General features: G+C 43.4%; 1 protein-coding gene and 1 long non-coding RNA gene across 5 annotated transcripts in view; one reads left to right on the top strand and one right to left on the bottom strand.

Moving 5' to 3' along the window:
• The first annotated feature begins 6 nt into the window (after nucleotides 1-6).
• On the top strand, nucleotides 7-13543 carry ALKBH1 (alkB homolog 1, histone H2A dioxygenase). 3 transcript variants are annotated; one of them, XM_037393261.1, is made up of 7 exons: nucleotides 80-160; nucleotides 2006-2281; nucleotides 2703-2811; nucleotides 7233-7395; nucleotides 10845-10935; nucleotides 12071-12264; nucleotides 12806-13543. In XM_037393261.1, exons 2-7 carry the CDS (start codon nucleotides 2264-2266, stop codon nucleotides 13227-13229), a joined length of 999 nt encoding a protein of 332 aa, XP_037249158.1. In that variant the 5' UTR covers nucleotides 80-160; nucleotides 2006-2263; the 3' UTR covers nucleotides 13230-13543. The 3 variants fall into 3 exon arrangements, with proteins under 3 accessions (XP_037249159.1, XP_037249158.1, XP_037249157.1); XM_037393260.1 differs by lacking the exon at nucleotides 80-160 and adding an exon at nucleotides 941-1733; XM_037393262.1 differs by lacking the exon at nucleotides 2006-2281 and having other exon boundaries at nucleotides 7-160.
• The window catches only part of LOC119150649, a 31003-nt gene continuing 9743 nt past the window's right edge, over nucleotides 861-22120 (bottom strand). The window contains exons 3-5 of one of the 2 annotated variants that reach the window (XR_005105168.1): nucleotides 21185-21301; nucleotides 6662-6749; nucleotides 861-944 (exon numbers count right to left, since the gene is read on the bottom strand). This is a non-coding gene — a long non-coding RNA (uncharacterized LOC119150649). Of the gene's footprint in view, nucleotides 945-6661; nucleotides 6750-13933; nucleotides 16381-21184; nucleotides 21302-22120 lie in introns of those variants that run through there. The other variant, XR_005105169.1, reaches the window with a different exon arrangement.

The raw sequence follows: 22120 nt of genomic DNA, 5'->3' as shown, positions 1-22120 counted from the left end.
AGTGAGTGGCGCCGCCCGTCGCGGCCTGGCCAAAATGGCGGCAGCGGCCCTGACGCGGGAGGGCGGGGAGGACGCCTTCCGCCGGCTTTTTCGCTTTTATCGGCAACGCGACGCGTCGGATCTGCGGGGCGTGGTAGACTTCTCGGTGCCGGGGGGCCAGGTAACGCTGGGCGGCTGCTGTCCTTGCGGGCCGGCGCGGCGCGCTGCGGCCCTGCGAGCGCTGTGGTGGCGGTGCTGCCGCCCGTGCTCCGCGCCGGCCGCTTCCCCTCCTGCTCGGCGCCGTCTCTCCTGCCGCGCCCTTAGCGGCTGGAAGGCGCTGCCGTGCGGCGCGGAGCCTCCTCGCGGGCCGCTGCAGCGTTTAGAAACGAGCTGGGTGGCCGCAGAGGAGCCCGCCAGGCCCCTGGGGCCCGCCGCCCTCGGCCAGCGCGCCGCCTAGCCACGCATTTACTGCTTTTCTTTATGTTTATTTACTCCCGTAGTGTTTAATTGTCACTCTACGCAGCAGTAAGGTGTCCCCAGAGCCTCTGTTGAAGCCACGTGTTACTGAAGGGACGTGCAGGTACACGTGGGTGGCAAAAAGCAAATGTCGCTCTTGGAGCTGATGCTGTTTCCGGGCCTCCTGGCCTTTGTCTTGGCCATGAAATAGCTGGGTGAGCCGGGATCAGCCTCTCCCCGCCGTGCAGTGGGTGCCCAGAGTCCTTGTTGTCTTCCCCTTGGGGAATTTTCTTCGCTTTTCTTGCTCCCATATAATACCCACTTGGCTTGGCCCTCAGGCCCAGCTGTTGCAGCGGCTGTGCAGTCAGGAGCACATCTGAAAGCGGCAGCCATCGTGGTTAGTAGTTTACTGTGTCTTGAGTGATGGAGAAGTGACCTTTAAACTCATCTTCTGTTTTGTCACATCACAAAATGAACTATTGTTAACCAGGAATTTTCTGCGTATGAGCCTGTATGAGAAAAAAAAAGGAGTAGGGAACATAGTTAAAATGAAACTTTGCCTAATTTTTCATAGTTCAATGCTTAGTGTTTTCCTTTTACTCTTCTATTAGAATATATATTTTTCTATCTTTTCAGACAGTAATTTTGATACTGTTAATGGGACAGAAAACCAGACCCATCTGAAATCGTTCAAGGCATTAGCATTAAACAAGGGAGTTGTTAACACTTCAGCCTTTCTTGATCTTGCAGCAATCCTTTATCAAATAGGATTCCAACATCACTGCCCTTGTGAGAAATTCAAAGTACTTGAAAGCATCACAAGTATCTGTCCCCTCTCCATATCATTCTTTTTGTGGCTGTTACCTTCTAAGATCAGTTGATAGCTTACTAGTGAAAGCACCTTTTTATTCCTCTTTCCCTCAGGTTAAAAACATTTGGCTTTTCCCTTTAGGAAGGCGTACAGGCCAGGCAGATTGGCCCAGATACTTCTGTTCCTTTTCTCTCAGAAAACTTTCAAGTGATTGAGTTCTTCAGTGAAGTGTGACACACCGCAGCTGCCCTGCTACCAGGCTAATTTAACTGATTCAGCTCGTGTAATTTTTTAGCACAGAAACAGCTCCCGCTTTCCACAAGCCCTGGCAGCAGCTGATGTGTAAGCAGTTTGAGAAGGCAAAGAGGTGGCAGAGTCTTAGTGAAAGGCAGAGCCTTCCTGGGGATGTTCTGCAGACAGGACTATGGACTAAGCTCTTCAAGGCTGGCAGTCACTAAACTGCTTTTGGCAGAGAGCTGAACAATTGGTAAAACTGAGCACATTGCCAGAGGCTGCTGCCCAACGCTAGTTTAGAGCTTTCTTACAAATTCTGTGTACATATTTTAGACACATTGCTCAGGAGGTGTTAACCGGAGCTGTCAGCCTGCGGAAAGACTGATTTTTACGCATTTGCCACTGCAGAGTCTGTGTGCAAAGGCCTTAATTTAATATACGCTTTATCATAAACAAAGCCTTGCCTGTCTCTGCCTGCTTATGACCAGCTCTTTCCTTATACGAGCCTGTACTTACTATGCACAGCCCACATGGAGAGCTGGACTGGGGAACCAAGCCAGAACAAAATCAACCTGCCTCTACCCTGCCGTCCCTAAGACAGTTCCCAATCCTCAGGGAAGAAGGGAGCGAGAACACAGTGGATGAGTTTGGTTCTTTGCAGCAGGAGTTGGCTTATTGCAGCTTAAATGCAAGCGTTACTGCGACCCAAGAGAGTTCCTCAAGGAAACGTATCTTGCTAAGCCTTGAGCTGTTGACCCTGCTGTTGGAAACAGAAGTGGCAACATGGTGTTCAGTTTGAAGGTATAAAATGTTACAGGTATATTGCTGTCTAATGGAGATGATAATTACCAGAATATTTTACAATGATGAGGCTGCACTGTAGAAATGGACAAATAGTGCAATTTTTTTTCTCATTGGTATAAATTGATGGGGTTTTTTATGAATGGAGGACATCTGTCCTGATCCGTAAGTATTGTATAAACCGCAGGTACCTTTTGATTGTTGTATTGCATACATACTAGCTCTGTTAGCAGCATGCCCTGTTCTGGTCACAGTTGCTTAGACAGTAGTTCTGTGTTACAACTGGCATTTTCACAAAACTTACCTTGGAATATGGTAACACCTTTTCTTATAGGTGGTATATTTGGATGAGTTCTTCATGTCTTCCTTTTTTTCTCCTTTTTTTTTTTTTTTTTAAACCAGATTTGTTTTCTTTTGCCAGGTGTTCAGATCACAGCTCAGTATTTCTTCTGTCAGTGATCAAGATGCCTACAGAGCAGGATTGCAGCCAGTTAGCCAGTGGAAAGCCTATGGCCTCAATGGGTATCCAGGTAGGTACCTCTGATTTAAAGAAAAAAATAAACACAACCTTGTTGCTTGGGATTTGAGCATCTTCCATCTTAGCCTCCTTGCCTTGCCTGGAAAAGCTATTTTGGTTTACCTAAGTGTAGTTTAGTATTATTTTAAGGGCAGGAGAACAAAAGAGTCAGCTAAAGAGTAGGATATATATATATGAAGGTGAGTACAGAAGGGCCAGTTGTTTCACTGTCTCTGATCAACCAGACCATCCCTCATAAGAATGGATTTGCCTTTGATAGAGATTTTGCATTTCTGTAGCATCTGTTTTTCCTCAGCATATATCATGAAAATTAGATAAGTGACTGAAATACAGTGATTTCAGGGCTGAAGTGTGGCATCTACTTGCTAGTGTAGAACACTGAGTACAATAAGTGAATAAGAACCTGTTGTCCTGTTCAAGGTACAGAATAATTTCATTAGGCAGGTTATTTCAAAAGCTGAAATGGATCTTAGGCGTGCAGGTCACCTGGTAGAACCACAGAAAGATGTTAGGTTGGAAGGGACCTCTAGAGTCCTGGTCCAACTCCCTGCTTAAAGCGAGGACAAGCTGAAAGTTAGATCATATTGCTCAGAACTTTGTACAGGGGAGTTCTGGAAATCTCCAAGGATAAGAAATTACATACCCTTTCTGGGCGCCTCCAGTGTCTGGCCACTTTTGTGATTTTTTTTCACCTTGTATCTAACCAAAATTTGCCTTGCTGTAATTTGTGACTTACCTCTCATAATCTTGCTATGCATCTCTGAGAAGAATCTGGTTCCACCTTCTGCATAGTGCCCCTTTTACTAATATAGAGCAGCGTGTAACCAGCCTTTATTGCCGCAAGCGTGCACTACTGACTCGTGCTTAATTTGTCCTCCAAGACCCCGTGGTCCTTTGATTCAGAGCTGCTCCCTGGTCCTCAGGCTGTATGGTGCATGGGGTTATTCTGCCCCAGGTGCAGCATTACCACTGTTGAACTTCCTGAGGTTCTTGTTGGCCCATTCCTTCGGTTTGTCAAAGTCCCTTTCAGTGGCAACAGTAGCCTCCAGCATATCCACTGCTGCTCCAATTTAGTGTGATCTGTGTGATGATGATGGACATCCTGTTGTCCCGTTGTTGATGTAGATGTAGTTATCAGTCTTGGCCCTGGTATCAGCCCGAGGAACACAGCCCGTAACAGCCACTGGTTAGACTCTGAACCATCAAATCACTGTTCTTTAAGCCTGGTGGCCCAGCCAGCTTTTGCTCACCCTTTTAGTTTACCTGTAAAATCCATAAGCCCCCAGTTTGGCTGCGATAATGCTGCAGGAGACTTGACTGGAAAACTCACATTTAGCAGGCAGGAGGGCTGATGAGACAAAATTTACTTTCGGTAAGTCCATGCTGGCTGTTTCCAACCACCTTGTGTCTGGAAATGGCTGTTATGAAGGCTTGCTCCATAATCTTACCAGGGATTTTGGTAAGGCTGATGAGTTTGTAGTTCCCCATATCCTCCTTATTTCAGGGGAGTTTTTTTGTTCTGTTTTGGTTTTTCTCATGTTTCTTTTGGTTCATTGGAACTGCAGTCAGTGTCTGTGTGGGTTGCTATGAAGCCAGCCTACCACTTCTGAAACTAAGGCAGCCACGCTAGCCATCTGGCACAGTCAATACACAGGGAATAACTGTAGGAGAAAGGCTTCCACCTCTTCTTGCCTCTCTCAATTTTTTTGTTCCACTTAACCTGTCATATTATAGCTGCCCTTCCTTGGTTTCAAGCATTTTATGTCTGTGTAAATGTCCTTCCTAGCAATTACATGGGGAGGGATCACAAGTGTTCCACTCAACTGCGTTTTTCTTCTGCTTTGACAAAGAAAACCTTTCACTAAAATAAAATGCAAATACATCAAGAAATTCCCGTTCCTGTTTAGCATCAAGTCATGTGTGGACAAGAATAATATTTTAACCTTTTCCAGCTACCTATATCTGGACACCCTAAAGCACTATAAGATATTTAACTGCCCTAATAGCCCTCTAAAGTAAGTTAGAATTTCTTCAGTTTGTCTATGGGCAAATGAAAGGGAAGTAATCTGGTTTTGTCCCCACAGTGAGCAATGAAATACAAGACTAAGGAAGCTGGGTGAATTTCTGTTGCAGTGTCCCGAGTTCTGTGAGATGTGGGTGATGCTGTCTTTGGATCTTTGTAACTGACACAAATTGGGTTTACGATGGGTTGTTCTTGTTGCTAGACATCTGTATGTCTTACGCTTCCTTTGACTGAGGCTGGAGACCACTTCCACCAGGTGTAAATTAATTCCTAGTGTGCCGTAACATCTTGCTGCAACAAGAGAACAAGCTTCTGCTTCCTCAAGGCAAATTCCTTTAGTATACAGATCCCCAAAGAATTCATCATTTGCCTGTTCCACTCAGACCAGCTCTTTCAAGGCCAAGAGGTTCAATTGTGTTGACTTCAAAGCTTGTCTGTGGTGTTCTTTAGTCAGCTCAGAAAGACTGCTACAGAAATAAATCTTGTTCTTTTCCCTCACATGTCTGGCAAGTCACTGATTTCTAGCACTGCTGGCGCTCCCAGGAACTATTAGTCTTGACTCTTAGCGTAGAATTTTACAGTAAAACTCTGCAACTGTTAGAAATTACAAGTTTTCTGCCTTTCTTGACATCAGCAGCATAGCAGCAACCCACTTTTTAGTTGTTTTCACTTCTGTAAATCTAGACTAACCCAGTGTCTTAAGAGTAAGCAATGAAAGGTTTGGAGAGACGTGAGCATGTTCTAAGCTTCTGTTACAAGTAGGGTCATAAAATTTGGATTCTTGTTCTCAGCTCTGTGTGAAACTAGCCCTCCAGGCTTTTAATTCCTTCATTAATACCTAGAGATTATACATACATAGTAGAGTGTAATTCCATGAATGTAGTAAAGCGCTTTGAGGACCCCACATCAAAAGGTGTAGACGGGAAGGACAATATTATTATTCTGTTCTATGCAGAGGCCAACAAAAAATAAATTTAATGCTTCTGGCAAAGTAACTTCTTGTAACCAGACCTGTCTGAAGGTGCAGGGAATGGAGTGAAATGAATGACAGTATATTATTAATACACTGAAGGCTCTTTTTCTAACCAGTTAATTTAATCTTGTGAGGTCTGTGAGATACGCTGGCAGGAAGCTTTTCTTGTGATTTTATTACCACTTTCATAAGGCCACAAGGCAAGTTTGTATCCTACTGAGACTCCTAGCCTTGTTTCTTCCTTTTCTTCTATTTTTGTCTGTTTAACTTGATTTGACTGAGAAGTTCAAAAAGACACAGTAGGGCAAAACCTTGAAACCTCCTTTTCCTTTGTTCCTCCTATACCCTTATCTCTCTTTGTATGTGTATTTTGTGTTGGCGAGTCTCACTGAATTGACAGCCTTTGAGGGAGCGCCTTGATTCTCAGAGTAGGTACAATACAGATTAATAGCATCTTCCCGTCAGACACTCATTCATCAGTGCCATTGACCCTGGCCTGCAAGGAGACACCCCTGGGGTGCTGGGGAGAAAATTCCAGTGAAGAATCTTGTTAGCACTCCTGCTGATGGCAGATCTTCTGTCAAGGACTTTTGTCTGTTAAGATATAGACCAAATCAATCTGTTACATCTCGGCTAACCCTCTTATTTGAGCTGCTGCTTGAACTCCGCCTGAGGTGCACGGCTAAATGAGTGTGCAGACTAGTTACACATTTATGTTGTTTTGCCAATTAAAAATGACTGCACAGTATTTGCGGTCATCAACAAGAAGTTTGGGATATAATTTGGCTTTCATGCCCTTTGAGTATTACCATACCAAAATGCAGGGATGGATACAACCAGACTTACCTGGAAATAAGCATGAAGCAAAAGAGAGGACAGTTTACGTTGCTAGAGACTTGCTCAGCCCATGGACTGATCTCTGCATTTCATGATACTGAAGTAACAAGAAGATAGTATGAGTTCAGAGACAGCAACGAAGTTAGTTTGAAATCTAGAAAAACTGGGCCAGAATTACTTCAGCTTTGCAGGGTTCAAGAGAAAAGTCTCGCTGAATCATTTAAAAATCGGATATACTCCAAAGCAATTGGCTTTGCAAGTTCTTACTCCTTTATCTGCTTGTAGTCAATATGCCTTACACAGGCATGTCCTTCATGATCATTTTTTACTTTGACCAGAGTTGGCTGCCCTGTCTGCCGTGTACTTTATGGCCACCATTTGTAGTGAAAAAAACCAATAGATTTTAACAGTTCAGACCTGGCAATAGATCCAACAGCTTACATGCAAAGTCAGTGGTTGTATGTCTAAGGTGTTTTTTCAGTACTTCTGACCCCTGTCCTTTGCTCTAGTTTTAGAAAAAAACAGGAAAATGCCTAATCATACTTTTCTTCCCACCCTCTCCCTTTTTCTCTGTGATCAGGGTTTATTTTCATACCAAACCCTTTCCTCCCGGGCTGCCAGCGTCACTGGGTGAAACAGTGTCTCAAGCTATACCCCCAGAAACCCAATGTCTGCAACCTGGACCTGCACATGGCTCCTGAGAAGACTATTGACCTGTGGGGACAAAGCAAGGAGCAATTGAAGTAAGTCCACAATAACCTTTGGTGGTCAAAACTAACGGAGCCAGAAGTTGTTCTTAGCCCTGAGAAAGTCTTAAGAAAAATGAGCAGGGAAGGGAAGCTGAAAAAGACTGTGTATATGTTGGCAGTATACAGATGGTGTCAGACATGCCAAGTTAAAGATGGATTTTTCATGGCTTGATGTGGATCCTGATGAATGCCCTGCTTTCACACTCAAAATGGGATTTTCTAGTAGCAAATGATTCCAAAGTGATCAGTCAAATGTAAAATAGTGACCCTGGCTGATATCATGGTGCTTGGAAGCTTGCTAAGCTCAGCTGCGAGGGGAACCATGAGGTCCTTCTAGGCTTCAGTTTTCCTGAGGAAAAAGGGATCCTTTCCAAACATCCTGCTCATGCTAGCTCTTCTTCCCAGTCAGCTGTCAGACCTAGCATACTGTAATTAAAAGGCTGCTGTCTGCACTTTTATTTTTTTAACTTCTCAAGTTGGCTAGTTTCTGTGGGTTTATTTTCCAATGTATTTCTTTGGTTTGGTTTTTTTTTTATTCAGTCTGAGGTGGCAATTAAATGTACGGTTTTAATGGCAATCCTGTCTGCTCTGTAAGATTGCCACAGGTTCAGAGTTCTGTGGCTGATGCAGCTGCCTTTCCTCTACTTGATTTGAAAGTTATTGGAGGATTTACTCAAGTTTTGAAGTCAAGCAGAAAGTTTTAAAGTCCAAGTTTTAAAGACTTTTTTGTTGTTGTTAATTAGTCACCTGTAAAAATACATACAGGATAGATGCTTGTTTACAGTACACAGTGTTTTAGTTATTTGGGTATTCATCATTACCTTGTCGATTTGACTGATGAAATCAGTGATTGAGTGACCAAAGTTCCCTACAACTCTCATCTTGCACCACAGTAAAATTGACATGTTGAGATTTTTCTTTGGAAATGCTCTTAACATCTACAAGATATGGAAAGGCAAGAGCAAGGTTTGGACTTCTAAGTATTTGAACCTAGGAGAGAAGTTATGCCTCCACTTGTGTTTTCCAGGCTCAGTCAGAATTATTTACAGAAATTCAGACACCTTTTTTGTGTTCCATCAAGGATGAAAAATTGTTCTATAAAAGTATTGTGAACTGTGCCCTACAGCTGAAAAAAGTGGGGTACTGTTCCAGCTTGACAGGCCTTTCCCAGCAGCACCTCCTGCACACAGAGAGAACGATCAGAACAGAGGTTAATTTGCAGCTGAATCCAGTTCACTTGAAAACAGTGTTTGGAAGAGTGATGGCTGGCAGAAACACGGGCACTTGTCTGAGTCTTCAAGTGAGCAAACTGGTGTATTTGTGCTTTTACCTAGGCAGATCAAACTAGCCAACTTGTCTAGGAGTGAGAACCTTTCAGGGAGGGGAGAAATAGGGTGCTTAACTAAAAAGAGGTGTACTTCCAAGATTGGACACGACTTTAATGCTATTTAAAGCCATCAGGAATATGCATAAATGTGCTTATCTGCTCTTTTCAGCATGCAGGAATCACAAGGTAGGGAGAGTCCACACAATTGCTAGAAATGTATGCTATGCTTTCCCCACAAAGTGAGGAAAAAGTAATTTCTTTAGTGCTGGGGACAATTAAAAGCATAAAAGGGGGTAAAGCATCCCTACAAGGGAGATACATATGTACTCTTGTGTGTAAGGAAAAGGGCGGGGGCAGTTATAGAATGCGATCTAGTGAATCTAGACCAGTGAATACAGAAAAAAGGGAGCTTCACACCAAAGCTCCCCTGTTGTTCAGTCTTGTTATTTTTAACCTAGTTATACCAGAATTTCTCTGTGCTTTCTTGTAGGAGCATCTGTTGCTACAGCTCTAAGAACTCATTGATTTCAGATATGTAACAATCAGACTTTGCTCTCCTTAGCAATCACATGTGAAATCACATGCAAAATACTAAGTTGTGGAAATAAGGACCTACTGAGCCTATTGGGGTTCCTGCTGTTGTGCAAGCACCCTAGCGCTGTAGCAAATGAATGGCCCTTTCAAAAAGCATGTGCTAAAAATGTTTAATTATGAACATCAGATCTACGAGTTGAAAGATTTAGAGGAACGAGTTGTGGGCTCTCCCTCTTCTAGATGCTGTTACCTGCTTGTAGGCTCCATAAATTGTTCCAAGCAGCATGTATTTGGCAGTTACTGTGTTACTGCATTATGGTAATAGCAGTTGCTATTGCCTTATGACAAAGATGGAAACTGGAAAGATGACTCGATAATCAGTGAGCTATGAAAAATTATTAAAGGTAAAGAAACTGGCCTTTAACTCCTGTGCCTGGTTTAGCTTAGGAGCTATCAGTACAGTATAGGTGAAGGGCAGAAACAAGGCGTGTGTCTGGGTAGAAATGCATATTAAATGCAGATGCTTGGCTGAGATTTGACCATGGCAGCACAAATATAAATCCTGTTTTGTAAAAGAGAGCATGTCTTACAAAACTAACGAGGCTATAAATCAGAACCAACAATCTGGTGATACTGTTTATTGTGGTGTTCTGAATGCGTTTCCCTTTTCTTTCTTTATTTACCATAACACATGATTTAGCTTGAGAAAAGAAGCTGAAGTTGCTGGAGTAAGTGGACTAGAAGATATATGTGTGCCTTTCTATATTTGTCACTAGCATGTTTCTGTCTGATTTACTATAGTAATACTCTTGGTAACTTTTAAAGGACTTTTCCATAGCCATAGTAAAAGCCCATCCCTAAGGTCTCTTACTGCCATCGCCACCTTCAAGTAAGAATGGTAAATTGGTGTGTGGCGTCAGACCACTGAGTCCCTTTGCATTAGGGTTGTCACTTGAGAATAGTTTTTTGTCCTGCAGAGCAGTCTGGATAGGAGACATCTGCAGTCTAGACTTTTTGACATTACAAGAAACATATGGTCATAGCTAGAGCAGTCTTGCTTCTTACTGAACAAAGGACTCCTTGTAAAAGTACCAGGTAGTAGAATTGACAGTCCTTTGCAGTATTGTGCAGCTTGATACACTTCACTGTCAGGTGAAGCATTTTCCGGCTCTTGTCATTTTCCATTAAGTGCCTAGAATGTTTTTTTCCTTCTGTTTGCGGCTTTTAGATCTTCATAGATTCTGTTCTTTCACTTTCGGTGCTTAAATAGTACATGCTTAATTTTGAGTTCTAAATCCGCACCAGTTAATTGTGTTGTCTCCATCTGATAACCCATTATGTACCCCGTTGAAAATACAAGCTGACAGCAGTTGGCAGTAGACCCTATAGCTTGCACAAATTGCATGAAGTAAATTTCCAAGGTCTTTGGAGGAAAAAGATAATGACACTGAAAGAAGTTTAGCATTGATGGTTTTAATAGGCTGTCGTGTGGGTAAGTGAATCTCATTACTGTATGCTGCACTACCAGAGGACCCCTCAGAAACTAACACATATCTGATTTCTTTCCATTTTGTCTTTGCAGAAGGAAAGGTTCCGGTAAAGGGGAGCCTAGAAGCTTATTGGAGAAGCTGCGCTGGGTGACTCTTGGTTACCATTATAACTGGGATACTAAGGTACTGAAACAAAATTCTTCATTTTTCTTAGCTGTAAGCAGTCAGAATGGCAGGCAGAGGAGGGTATCATGGAATAAAATGCTTATGATCCTATGAGACAGCCTTGAGGAAAGGCTGTAACAAACCATGCTTGTAAGAATGTTTTAATCTCCATTAGCTTACTGTGAAACATTTAACAGCAAAAGTCCATTGCTGCATTCTTTCCTTTGAAAGGTAATGTGGTAGCATATACTTAGCTCTAGACCTGTGACTGTTTCGGAGTAAGACCATTTTTACCCTACCAAAAGGCATGGTCACAAAAGGGTGTTAACTGCCTAAGATGAGAATGACCTTGAATGCTTGAAGACAGCTGCTTCTCAGAAACTAGTCCTCTTTGGAGGGGTGAGCGAGAGCAGGAAGAGACTGCTGCTGGTGTGCCTTTGAACGTAAGAGTCTGAACCAGTATAGTACACTCTCACCAACTAACAGCTATTTTGGGGCTCCTGACCAAAATAAACTTTTTCATAAGACTGAATCAGATGGAGGCTGAGAAAAGATGACAGTGAATATGCGGTATATTGCAGATACTTAACCAAATCTGCTTGCAGCCTTATATTTACCAGGTCAGCCTATTATTGGGTAGCCTTAATAAAAACTTGGTTATTGCTTTCCAGTCCTCTCAGAATCACTCATGGGAGAGAGAAAAAGTAGGTTTGCAATTGATTCCTGTTCCTTACTTTCCAAAGAAGGAACAAAGATGCTTGTTTCAGAGCCTTGTTGAGATACAGAACTGTCTTTCCTTTGGCAGCTTTACACAGTGACCAAGTAGATCCTCAGGATGTTGGTACTAACCTTAGGCATTAATCTTACAGACTTCGAGTTTGCCATCCAGATATGATGATGAACTCCATGATTAATTGAATCTCTGGCAGTCTCAGCATAGGCACAGAATTAAATGATAGGAGGTAAATGCACTGTGGGTCCACCTATGTCGTAGTCATTTTTCCAGATGAATATGATGCCCTTCTCCCTGACTATCAGCCAAACTTCTGAGTTCTCTTTCAATGTTTGTTTCCAGTTGTATTTGCTGCTCTGATGTTCTGGGTGTGGTTTGTTTTGTTTTGTGTTTTTTTTTTTCCCGCTCTCCTTCCTCCAGAAGTACTCAGCAAATCACCACACTCCTTTCCCCTCAGACCTTGCATTCCTGTCAGAACAAGTGGCTGCAGCCTGCGGGTTCCGGGGTTTCCAAGCCCAAGCAGGCATCTTGAACTATTATCATTTTGACTCTTCACTGGGAATTCATGTAGATGAGTCTGAACTGGACCATTCTCGGCCCCTTTTATCATTCAGGTGAGTTGAGGAAAGCACTTGAGTGTTGTGGAGGGGTTGATGGCTTTATTATATGGTTGCATACGGTTATAGGAAGTCAGTATTATGTAGTTTGCTAATTGAGTATATAATCCTCAATCTCTGAAGGCATGAACAGTAGGAAGGTGTAGTTCAAGGGCATAGGTTTTTCTTTGAAGACTGCTTGAATAGTATGGATGCAGTGCCTGGAGTGGAAGAGCTCTTAGCACAGAATGCAGTTCTGTTCTAAAGCAGCAGAGTGTCAGCTGGGTACTAGCAGGCAAGGATGAAATACCTCAGCAGAGTTTCAAGCCTGGCAGGACAGCTGCTCACACTGTGCCTACCTTGAACCAGAACCAGGTATCTTAGTCTGTTCTCCATGTTCTCATTGTGAAGTTGTTACTAGGAGTCCATCTGGTTTTCTTGTTTGGGTTTGTTTTTTTTTATAAAGGGATTTAGCTGCTAATATTTTCTTACTGCACATGTAATTGTTCTCTACCTGAATTTTCTTTCTCTTCTCTCTCCATCCTCTTACCATCTCTAGTTTTGGGCAATCCTCGATATTTTTGCTTGGGGGCCTGAGGCGGGAGGAGGCCCCAACAGCCATGTTCATGCACAGTGGAGATATCATGGTGATGTCTGGCTTCAGCCGTCTGCTCTACCATGCTGTGCCCCGCGTCCTCCCCAACCCTGAAGGGACAGCTTTGCCTTCGTGTCTGGACCAGGCACTTGCTTCAGACCTTCCTGTTGGCTCAGTCGTTGAGCACAGCTCTGATGAGGATTGGCAGGTGTGTGCCAAGTACTTGGAGTCTTCCCGCATCAATATGACTATTCGGCAGGTGTTGGCTGAGGGTCAGAAATTTCCTGAGGAATCTGGGACAAACAGAAAGGGCCAAGCACCCTCTGAAGAGAGTCACCGTAAGGAGAACAGTAGAACCAAGAGGCATAAACCGAATACAGATAGCTGAGACCAGTAGATCATGCTGACATGGACTGGACAGGCAGTCTCCACATGGAATCATATTAAAGTCACTTGTCTGTATTGGGATTAATAAACTTCTACAGAATAACTGTAGTCCTTCTCACTGTAAGAAACAGGTTGGGGGAGAAAAATGATTTAGAGGTAAGAGAAGGATAAGTTCAGGACTGAGACTCAGGAGATGAATTCTATTGCCACTTTGTTGCAGACATTTACGGTACTCCGTTCCCTTTAAAATACCTGTATATGTCAGAGAATTTCAAGCTTGGTTCAGTGATGCTCATAAAGTATTTTGAAATCATTGGGCAGAAAGTGCTGTGTATCTTTATACATAATTACTGTGTGTTAAAGAATCCTATTGGGCTTGTAAAGCTCAGCTGAAGTGTAGTAACAAGTACGAATGAGAATAGGCTGCTGTGGGTGTGAGACCTACCTGCAGCATTTCCAAGAGAATTACTTCTACAGCAAAAACTGGTTCAGTGATCAGAAACTAGCAGCTCTCTCAAGCAACACCTGCTGCAGTCTTGTGCTCTCCTTTTGCCTGCTTGCACCCACTCAGCTGCAGCAGAAACTGCTCTTCTGAGTGGAATAGGACTTCTTTTTGCATACCTCAAATTTTGGAGAGAAACAAATGGGAACAATATGTACTTGGAATATCTAGTAGCTCCCAGCAGGGTCTCCTGCCCACAGTAAGTACGTGACAGACCTCTATCCCCATTCTTTCAAAACTGCCTCCTCTTAAGTGCCTGCAGATTATGGTCCTCCAGTCCCAAGCTAGCGTCTTTAAGGAACAGAATGACTTGCAAGTAGAAGCAATGAAGTTGTAAATCAAGTACCTGAAAAAAAAATGAATTGGTGACTATCTCTGTCACCCAAAGATAAATATATTGAAACAAACAACAAAAAAAAGCACTAGCTTTTGTGCCAGTTTTCTTTAAGACTCAGACCTTCTTATCTGCTTTTTAATGCAATTTTAATTGTTGGAGTGGAATGCACTGTCCCTGGGGTATTTTGTTGCACTTTCCCAATGAATAAACTGACTTGGTTTTTAAATTAAAGATCTCTATCAGGTTTGGGCTGGCTCTTTTCTTTTTCTCCTTCTTAGTTATTTCTGCATATTGTTAATGCTGCCGCATTCCCTGTACTGTCCCTTCTAGGCTTCTTTTGGATCTCCTGCCTGTGCCAGCTCAGGTGGAGGAGACCTGCATATGTCCGCAGGGCTGCTTTGCTTATGGGTGGTTCAGGGTTTGTTGGGCAGTTCCAGAGAGGTGTTGCCTGCAGTATGAAAGTACGTATGTGGCAGCTTTTCCTCATGGGGAAAGTATGCCTTGTCTACTTATTTCATAGCAGGTAGATCTGTGTATGTGCACAATTAATTCCTTATACAACACTGCAAAGAGCTCCAGTAATTTAATCTCTAAAATAATCAGTTGTGGGTTTTAATATCTTATTCTATGCCAGAAATGTGTCCTTTCTGTACCCTAGGCCTGGTGTATTTACAGCAGAGCCCTGGGGGAGTGAATACTATAATGCAGGGAGGTTACAACATGAGCAGAAAGGCAAGTTGACTGAGTAAGTCTCAGAAAACAGCAAAGCTCCCTTAGTAGCACCTGTAGGTGGGGAAGGGGAGAGCAATATTTCTTCTCCTGACAGTGAGAAGGCAGACTGTTCTTCGCTCTCAAGAGGGAAGCAAAAATCTGCCAGCTCACTCAGCACTGAAGATGAGAGAAGAGTCATGGATCTAGACGGTCACAAACTAGAGCTGGTTTCCTCATGTTGCAGGCTGAGATTTAAGTCCATCAGTTCCCTACAAATACATAACAAATGACCGCTTGTCATTTATTCCACGATTCAGTTGTTCCTGTGAAGAAGGACAAGAAACCATACTATTTATCCTTTGCAGTTTAAAATTGCAGCAAATGCTGCAAACTACTAACAGCAATTGGTCATGGGAAGTATCCAGTCCATTGGAGCTTTCTGTTTAGATGCAGCTGAGTTGACAATTTGCTGAGTTACTGACTTGCAGTCAAGCTTGTTCTGTAACACCATTGTGAGTGAGACAGCGCTGATCTAGTTCTGTATCAGGCACCCAGAAAATAAAAATTCTATGACCCAGAAATGGGCATATGGGAAATGACCCAGGAAAAAAAAGCGTCATCCATGTACAAAGAGAAACCACTATAAGAAGGGAGAATTTCCTGAAGTGCCAGCCTGGCAGGAGCATTGTTCTGTGACTGCAGAAGAGCAGAGTGCAAATGAGCAAACCACAGAACTTCAGTGGGCTCTGCAAATGGTGCTTCCGGACCATGATTTTGAAGAGGCAGCAACAGCTGCGGGAAGAGGTTGTGAAGGGGGCCGCATCCAGTGATAACGCTCCCTACACTCTTGCTGATGTTCCTCCTAGGACAGAAGGATAGGGAACCATTTACCTACTCTATATAGCACTCAGGCTGTGACGTTGCACCTCACTTGTTTAGGTTTGTGATGATGCAACAGGATTTTTCATAGTATTGATCAAATTTTTGTATCTATAGGTACCACAAATATTTGCTTGTGTTCATATAGGTACGTGCTGAGATAATCTCTGTATGTAGCTTTTAATTCCTCCAGAGGAAAAACACTGTCCAAGGGCCACAAGCACAAAATTGCATCAATGGCACAGGCCGCAGTCTTTTAGGATGTCCTGCTGTGCACAGCTGAGGGGAGGGAAAGAAGAGGTCTCTGGACCAATTCTGCAAGAAAATTAATGTAATGAGTTGATTACAGGAAGATTTAATTCAAAGCCACCTGGAAATGAAGCATGTTGTTTACTACATGTACTCTGTTCATTATGTGATCTATAGATAAAGCTAACTGTCCAACAGAGTTGAAACAATTACTGGGTTTTTTTTATAATCAATAGTAAAGTGAAAATGAAATACCTAGCTAAATCAGAATCAAAGCACAGTGGGATGAATACTGGGTGCAGAAGAGGAAACTACCTGTACAAACAAAAGGGAATACCCAGACAGCAGCACAGTATCTCACTGCCATGGCTGCAGGTCCAGGTTGAAGCTGGCTTGCATTTTGTGGAGTACAGACAAGAGCTTGGATCTGTGTTCATCTATTCGTGTAAGTCATTGTCATTCTTTGCATCACACCTGAAGCAGGGTAGATTTAACATGGAAAAGAGACCTGTCAGTGACAGGATTGTCTTCTGCTTAATTAGGATGCAAAATTAATTGAGCTATAATCCAGTGTACTCTAAGCATACTTAAGTTCTGATGAAATCATAAAACTTGCCTGGATCTGAACACATTACCTCAAAAAGTTAACAGAAGTACATGGACTGCAGACTTCAATGATTCAGAAAAATAAGTTGCTGAAGGCCTCAGAAGACCCATATATAAAAGGTCTTTTTTTGGATACTCTGTGCGAAAAGAGACTTTTGAGAGAAAGCCATGCGAGTCATCTGCAGTCTGCTGATGCCTCTGTAAATCCTAATAACCAAAGCTGGTTGAAAACAATCTGTAGCATAACACTATAGATCTGGCACAAGATGTGGCTGACACAAGTTTAGCACAGTACAAAATAAGTTCTGCTATTTATACTTAGCAAATGGTAATCACAAATATCTTAATAAAACCATTTTTCTATACAAAGAATGCAACATTGACTAAGAATATCTTCACATACGCTCTGGTAAAGTTGCAGTGAGATGAAAGTCACCACTGTGCAAGTTACAGCTTAGCTCATACAGCTCTTTCCTTGCATCATCTTCTGATATCTGTAGTCACAGGCCCACAAAAATAGTGGTTGAAGGGACCTCTGGAGTGGCCAGTCCACCCTCCCCCTAGGAACAGTGCTGTTGCCACAAGGCTACACACGCAAGACAGAAACCTTCCCCGATGGGTGTAGAGGAATGAAGCTGGGTTAATTAGCATTGATGATTTACAGCTGTGGGCTGGCTTCAGGGGTGGTGGGTTGGTCAATGTAGATAAGGTGCAGCTGTGGCTGGCCAAGTTAAGTGGTTGAGAGGCAGTGAAGAGGGAGCAGCCGAGGAAGGAGCAAGAGGAGAGGGCACACATGCCCTGGATGAGGTGAGACGAGGAGAAGGCAGCAGAGGGACTGTATGAAGAGTGTGCTGGTATGAGATGGTAGAAGACCTTGTTGCAGCTTGGTAGTTTGGAGAGTGCTGTGACAGATGGAGACTCTACCATTTCACTTGGTAACCTGCGCCAGCACTCCTCTGCTTGCATCATGCAGAAATTTTGCCTTATGTCCTGCCCGAGTTTCCCAAAATACAGCTTGTAACCATTCCCTCTGCCTCCTTTTTACCATCTGTTACTAGCAAGAGTTTGGTTCCATTGTCTTTGTAACTCTCCTTCAAATAATTGAAGTCTACAGTTAGACCCACTCCCCCTTTGTCTCCTCTGTGCCACATGAAAGGACCCCAGGAACCACATTTCCCCACAGATCACGTGCCCTGGGCCCCTGACATTGCTCTCTAGCCCTCTTCAGCACCTTTTCCTATTTCAGGTGGTACACTGCTCTCTCTGCTAGTGCTGGTTTCTGTTACAAACAGGATGCCAACAACAAATGGACTACTGAATCCTTGTTCCTAAACCCACTAGACCCACCAGATTCGCTTAAAACCACTGGATCTTAGGCTATGGGGTTATTTTTACGGTTTTTCCTAAATTAAATAACTTTTTCCTTCCCATCTACATCACAATAAAAACAAAAGCAGTAGTTTTGTGAGGTGCAGAGTGAATGTACCATGGCTCCCTATGGATTTATGTTCCTGAAAAATCGTGAGCTCTCACTGAAGCTTTTCTTCCAGCTGAGCATCTATAAGTGATTTTTTCCATGTGATCTCTCCAGTGTTTAATACATGCACGGTGCACCCTTTTCCTGAACTATAGGGTCCCTCTCCACCTACTGACTACCTACTAAGCTTGCAGAAACTTAATTAGCTGTGAAATTTATGCCATCTATCAAATCTAACTGAAATAAACCGACAGGTTTCAAAGTTGCCAGACAGAAATGTGAAGACAGAGAGTTTAACACATGCACAAACCATGAGAAAATAAACCTTACTCCCTTAGGAAGCCAGGCTCAAAAGTCTACTTTCATGCTCTTAACGCAGACTTGTCTGGACTTTTATAGCAGGTCTTGCTCTGAGGGGTTTTGCTCTTGGGGTCCCAGTCAAGAGAAGAACAAACCAGAATACCAGAATAATTTTAGCCCAGTGAGCACCATCCCCATCCAGTTTCTGCTATTTTAAGAGTATGACACCTCTTAGGAGGAGCCAGCTACGCACAGAAACTCCAAACAGGTTAATCAGCTAAATGCTTCTCTCTCCAAGACAGTAAATAAGTGTCTGGAGTACAACAGGAAGCCAGATCTGATTTTTGTTTGCAGCTAGGGCTTGTATTCAGATAGGCATCACAGAAGGCATCCACCACTTCTCTATACCAGGGGAGGGGGGAGAAGGAAGGAGGGGATAAAATCTGGACAAGCCTGCAGTAGCTCTTCCTCTCTGCAGAATACAGGAGATGTTTATTTCTCTGAACAGGGAAAGCTTTAACCTTGCGGAGGCACTTCCCATCTCGTTTTTCCCAAGTCAGTAGAAGTATTCCGTCTCTGACCTTCTCCTATGGTGCTGTTGATGCCCTCTTCAACAAAACACCCACACGTAGGGGACTCTCCCCTGAGCTTCTCTTTCTGTGTCTGCACTCACACATCTTAGCACTGAGGTTGTGCCCTCCTTCACCATCACTCAATGCTCATTTCCTTAACTTGGGTGCTCAGTGCTGCTGGCTGGGCTGAAGGAGGCCACCTGCCCACAATACAGCTTTTCTGTCAAATGTTTCATGAAACAGATGTTTCATGATCTCAAAGCAATTCCAAAAGGTAGGTCAAGATCCTTACCCCCTGAAAGGTCAGAGGCAAGGCCAGTTTACACCAAAATATGGGGAAACAAATAGAAGTAAGGTGAGGTGGCGCTCACACTTACATATTAGGTTTACAGTTGGACTCAATGATCTTAAAGGTCTTTTCCAACCTAAATGATTCTATGAGGTACAACAAAACATTCTCCAGATATTCTTGTTGAGACTATGTATAGACAGCAAAAAGCGAATCAGCCTAGAAGACACACTGCCTCTTTCCTGTCTGATGTTGGGAAGTCAGCACTTTACATTAGCTTTTAGCTTCCTTCCAGGTGAATTTAAAACTCATTCTTATTTACTGAGAAAGGCCAGAAGAATCAATAAAGGCCTTGGCTTTCTAGAGGTGATCATCTCACCAATCATTTCTTCTCTGTTCTGCACTAAGGGCTTAGATAAGGAGAAAGAAAACAAAAACAAAACCTTCTTAACAGAAAGGTTTCTTAATTAGGACGGGGGAAAAATGACTGCAATTTTGCTGTGGCAAATTAAAACCAAAATGAGGTAGCAAAGAGCAGGGTCTGGAAGGGAGGGGGGCAATCAGAGACAGCTATTGATTTTGAAATGATGGAGGAGCCAAAGGAGAGCGCACAGCCTGGGAAGGAGACTCATCTTTCAAAGCACTGTTCTTGCTTAAAAACAATCAGTCCAGGCAGAGGTGTTGGTTGTTGCTGAAGCTTCAGAGTTAGCTTTGTTTTCAGACAGAATTTAAATTTTGGAAAGACTCACTGGTTCATAAGGGGATGGCTCCTGAGGCAAATCTTGAGATTGTGGAGCTAGGAATCATGGGATGGAGCTGAACAAAGCAAACCTGACTGAAGTATCAGGAAATTCTTAGCAGTAGTGGTAACAGAAAGAGTGTTCAGAAATAGTTTCTTCCAAGGACAAAGAAAAATGTCACTGCTCACAGCCAACGCAGGCAGAGAAAAAAAGGAACAAACCCACACTGAATATGGGGCAAGCACCAAGATCTAACACCCTTCTCATTCCCAGTTGTTGCATAGCATGTCTCATCTTTTCTAGAACAGAGAGAACTGATCTGGCATTGCCTTACCTTGTCCCAGTGGCTGAGATCAAGCTTAGGTACGGCTTTCTGCCACTCCAGGCAGCACACTTTCATATACACTGGCCTTTTCCCCCTTGGCTTTTCAGACGGCACTCCTCTAAGATTAAAGTCAGATGTCAGTCTGACCTTTTGTCAAATACAGCCAGCACCTGAAAAGACTGTCAGAGAACAGCACCAATCTCGTAATGACTGGTTTGAGTTTGTCAGCTTGTTGTCATTGCTGTGATGAAACCTGACTTTCCAAAAGTGCTGGCAGGTGTCTATGATGGGGGGCAGGAAGATTGTAGCTGCAGTACTGCAAATAATCTGCAGCCATTCTAAACCCAGCTGAATGCTGTGTGCAGGTAAGCTCCTTTTCAGCCCAGACAGCAGAAAACATGCCACAGGCCCTTTTAAAGCAAGGGGTTTGTTCCACCACATAGGAGACCTATCTTCTGTTCTTCACACTGGCATTACTCCATCAGATCCTCATCACGATGCTGGTGACAAAGTGGCATCTCTTTTGCTCCCCATAGGACTAGCAGTTTGTTGGAGATAGCATATCCTTGTCCACAATCCATTTCCCCCCCTCTTCCTCTTGCCTCCAAGCAGTGCTAGAACAAGTGCAACAGAAATCTGTCCTTTCCCTGTCACCTCCTCTGTCTTTGTAGCTCAGATGCTGGCATGTCACCTGTTCCCTGCCTGAATCTCAACCGTAGGCAACACATGTAATTAGCTGGCAGAGAGACCTCTTCATCCCCTCCTAATGCCCGATCCGCACGTGTCAACAGCGGGAGCGCACCTCTCCAACAACTGTTTCTGCGGCTGCTCCTGCCATTGACAGCTGCTGCTGGATGTCAAACATGAGTGTAGGGATATGATCTCCTCCAAGCCCTTCCTGAACCACTTCTGTGATTGTGCTCCAGGAGGGATTAGTCTGGCATGCTGGTTTGCTGCTTCAGCACTTACCTGGGCTGAAAGTGGAACCAGCCTGCAGACATCTCCTGGCTTGTACTGGGGTCTTATATAGCAAGGCGTAGTCTTATTACTATCCTTGTCTAATCCACCAGCGCTTCTTCCCTTCTCCTAGGGCAAAATGATAAGGGAGAAATTAAAGGAAAGAAGGATCCCAGGTCAGCAAGCATAAAGAAGTGATGATACGGCATGGTCTTTCTGATCCCCCAGGACCCTCCCCTGTAGCTGCAAGCATCACTGCACACAGTTCTGGAACAGCAGAGGCTGCTCAATTCTGAAGGCTGCAATCCCTGGCTCTACAGATCTTTGATAATTCCTTTCCCTGGAATTCACACAAGGAATGCTGTCTTTTCAGGTGATATGGAACCTACTGAGAAACCATGGGTCCCATCCGGAGAGTAAGTGTGCAGGTACTCAGTGTTTGATTTGTTTAATATTATTTTCTGCAGCAGAAAAGCGGGAGAGCGAGAAACATTAGTCACATACTTGCTTAATTGAGATCTGATAGCCAAGGTCAGCGCTCAGCCAAGAATAGATAGCAGAAGCCTCCCATGATGTATTTTTTCAATGAGCTGTTCATAGCACACAGACTGATCTATTGTCAGTTTTCACTATGAAAAATTTAACTATCTCCTGGAATATGCTCAAATCCATTTTGCATCATTTCCTTGCTTTTTCATTTAAAAATATCTTTCCAATAAGACCTCATGACCGTGCAAATTAGCAGATCTCTGCTGTGTGGAGAGATTGCTTCACCTCCACTGAAGTGCAGCTATTTGTTCTTTTGCCAGCCCTCTGCAAGATGACGATACCTGTTTGTCAGTGTCTCACATGCTTTTCTGTGCTTTAAACAAAAAACTCTTAAAGGGAAAAGATGAGTACTCAAGGGAAGATGCTGCAATGGGCACATCAGTAAGGAGGAACACCGGA

This window comes from Falco rusticolus, chromosome 7, assembly GCF_015220075.1.
Source record: "Falco rusticolus isolate bFalRus1 chromosome 7, bFalRus1.pri, whole genome shotgun sequence".
Classification (NCBI taxonomy): domain Eukaryota; kingdom Metazoa; phylum Chordata; class Aves; order Falconiformes; family Falconidae; genus Falco; species Falco rusticolus.
This window is presented reverse-complemented; position numbering and strand designations above follow the sequence as displayed.

Bases quoted from the DNA above. Each gene is read 5' to 3' on its own strand.
- ALKBH1 (XM_037393262.1), top strand. From the start codon at position 35: ATGGCGGCAGCGGCCCTGACGCGGGAGGGCGGGGAGGACGCCTTCCGC. The intron at 7,396-10,844 runs GTAAGTCCACAA...TTGTCTTTGCAG, and splicing joins CAAAGCAAGGAGCAATTGAA to AAGGAAAGGTTCCGGTAAAG. The intron at 10,936-12,070 runs GTACTGAAACAA...TCCTTCCTCCAG, and splicing joins ATTATAACTGGGATACTAAG to AAGTACTCAGCAAATCACCA.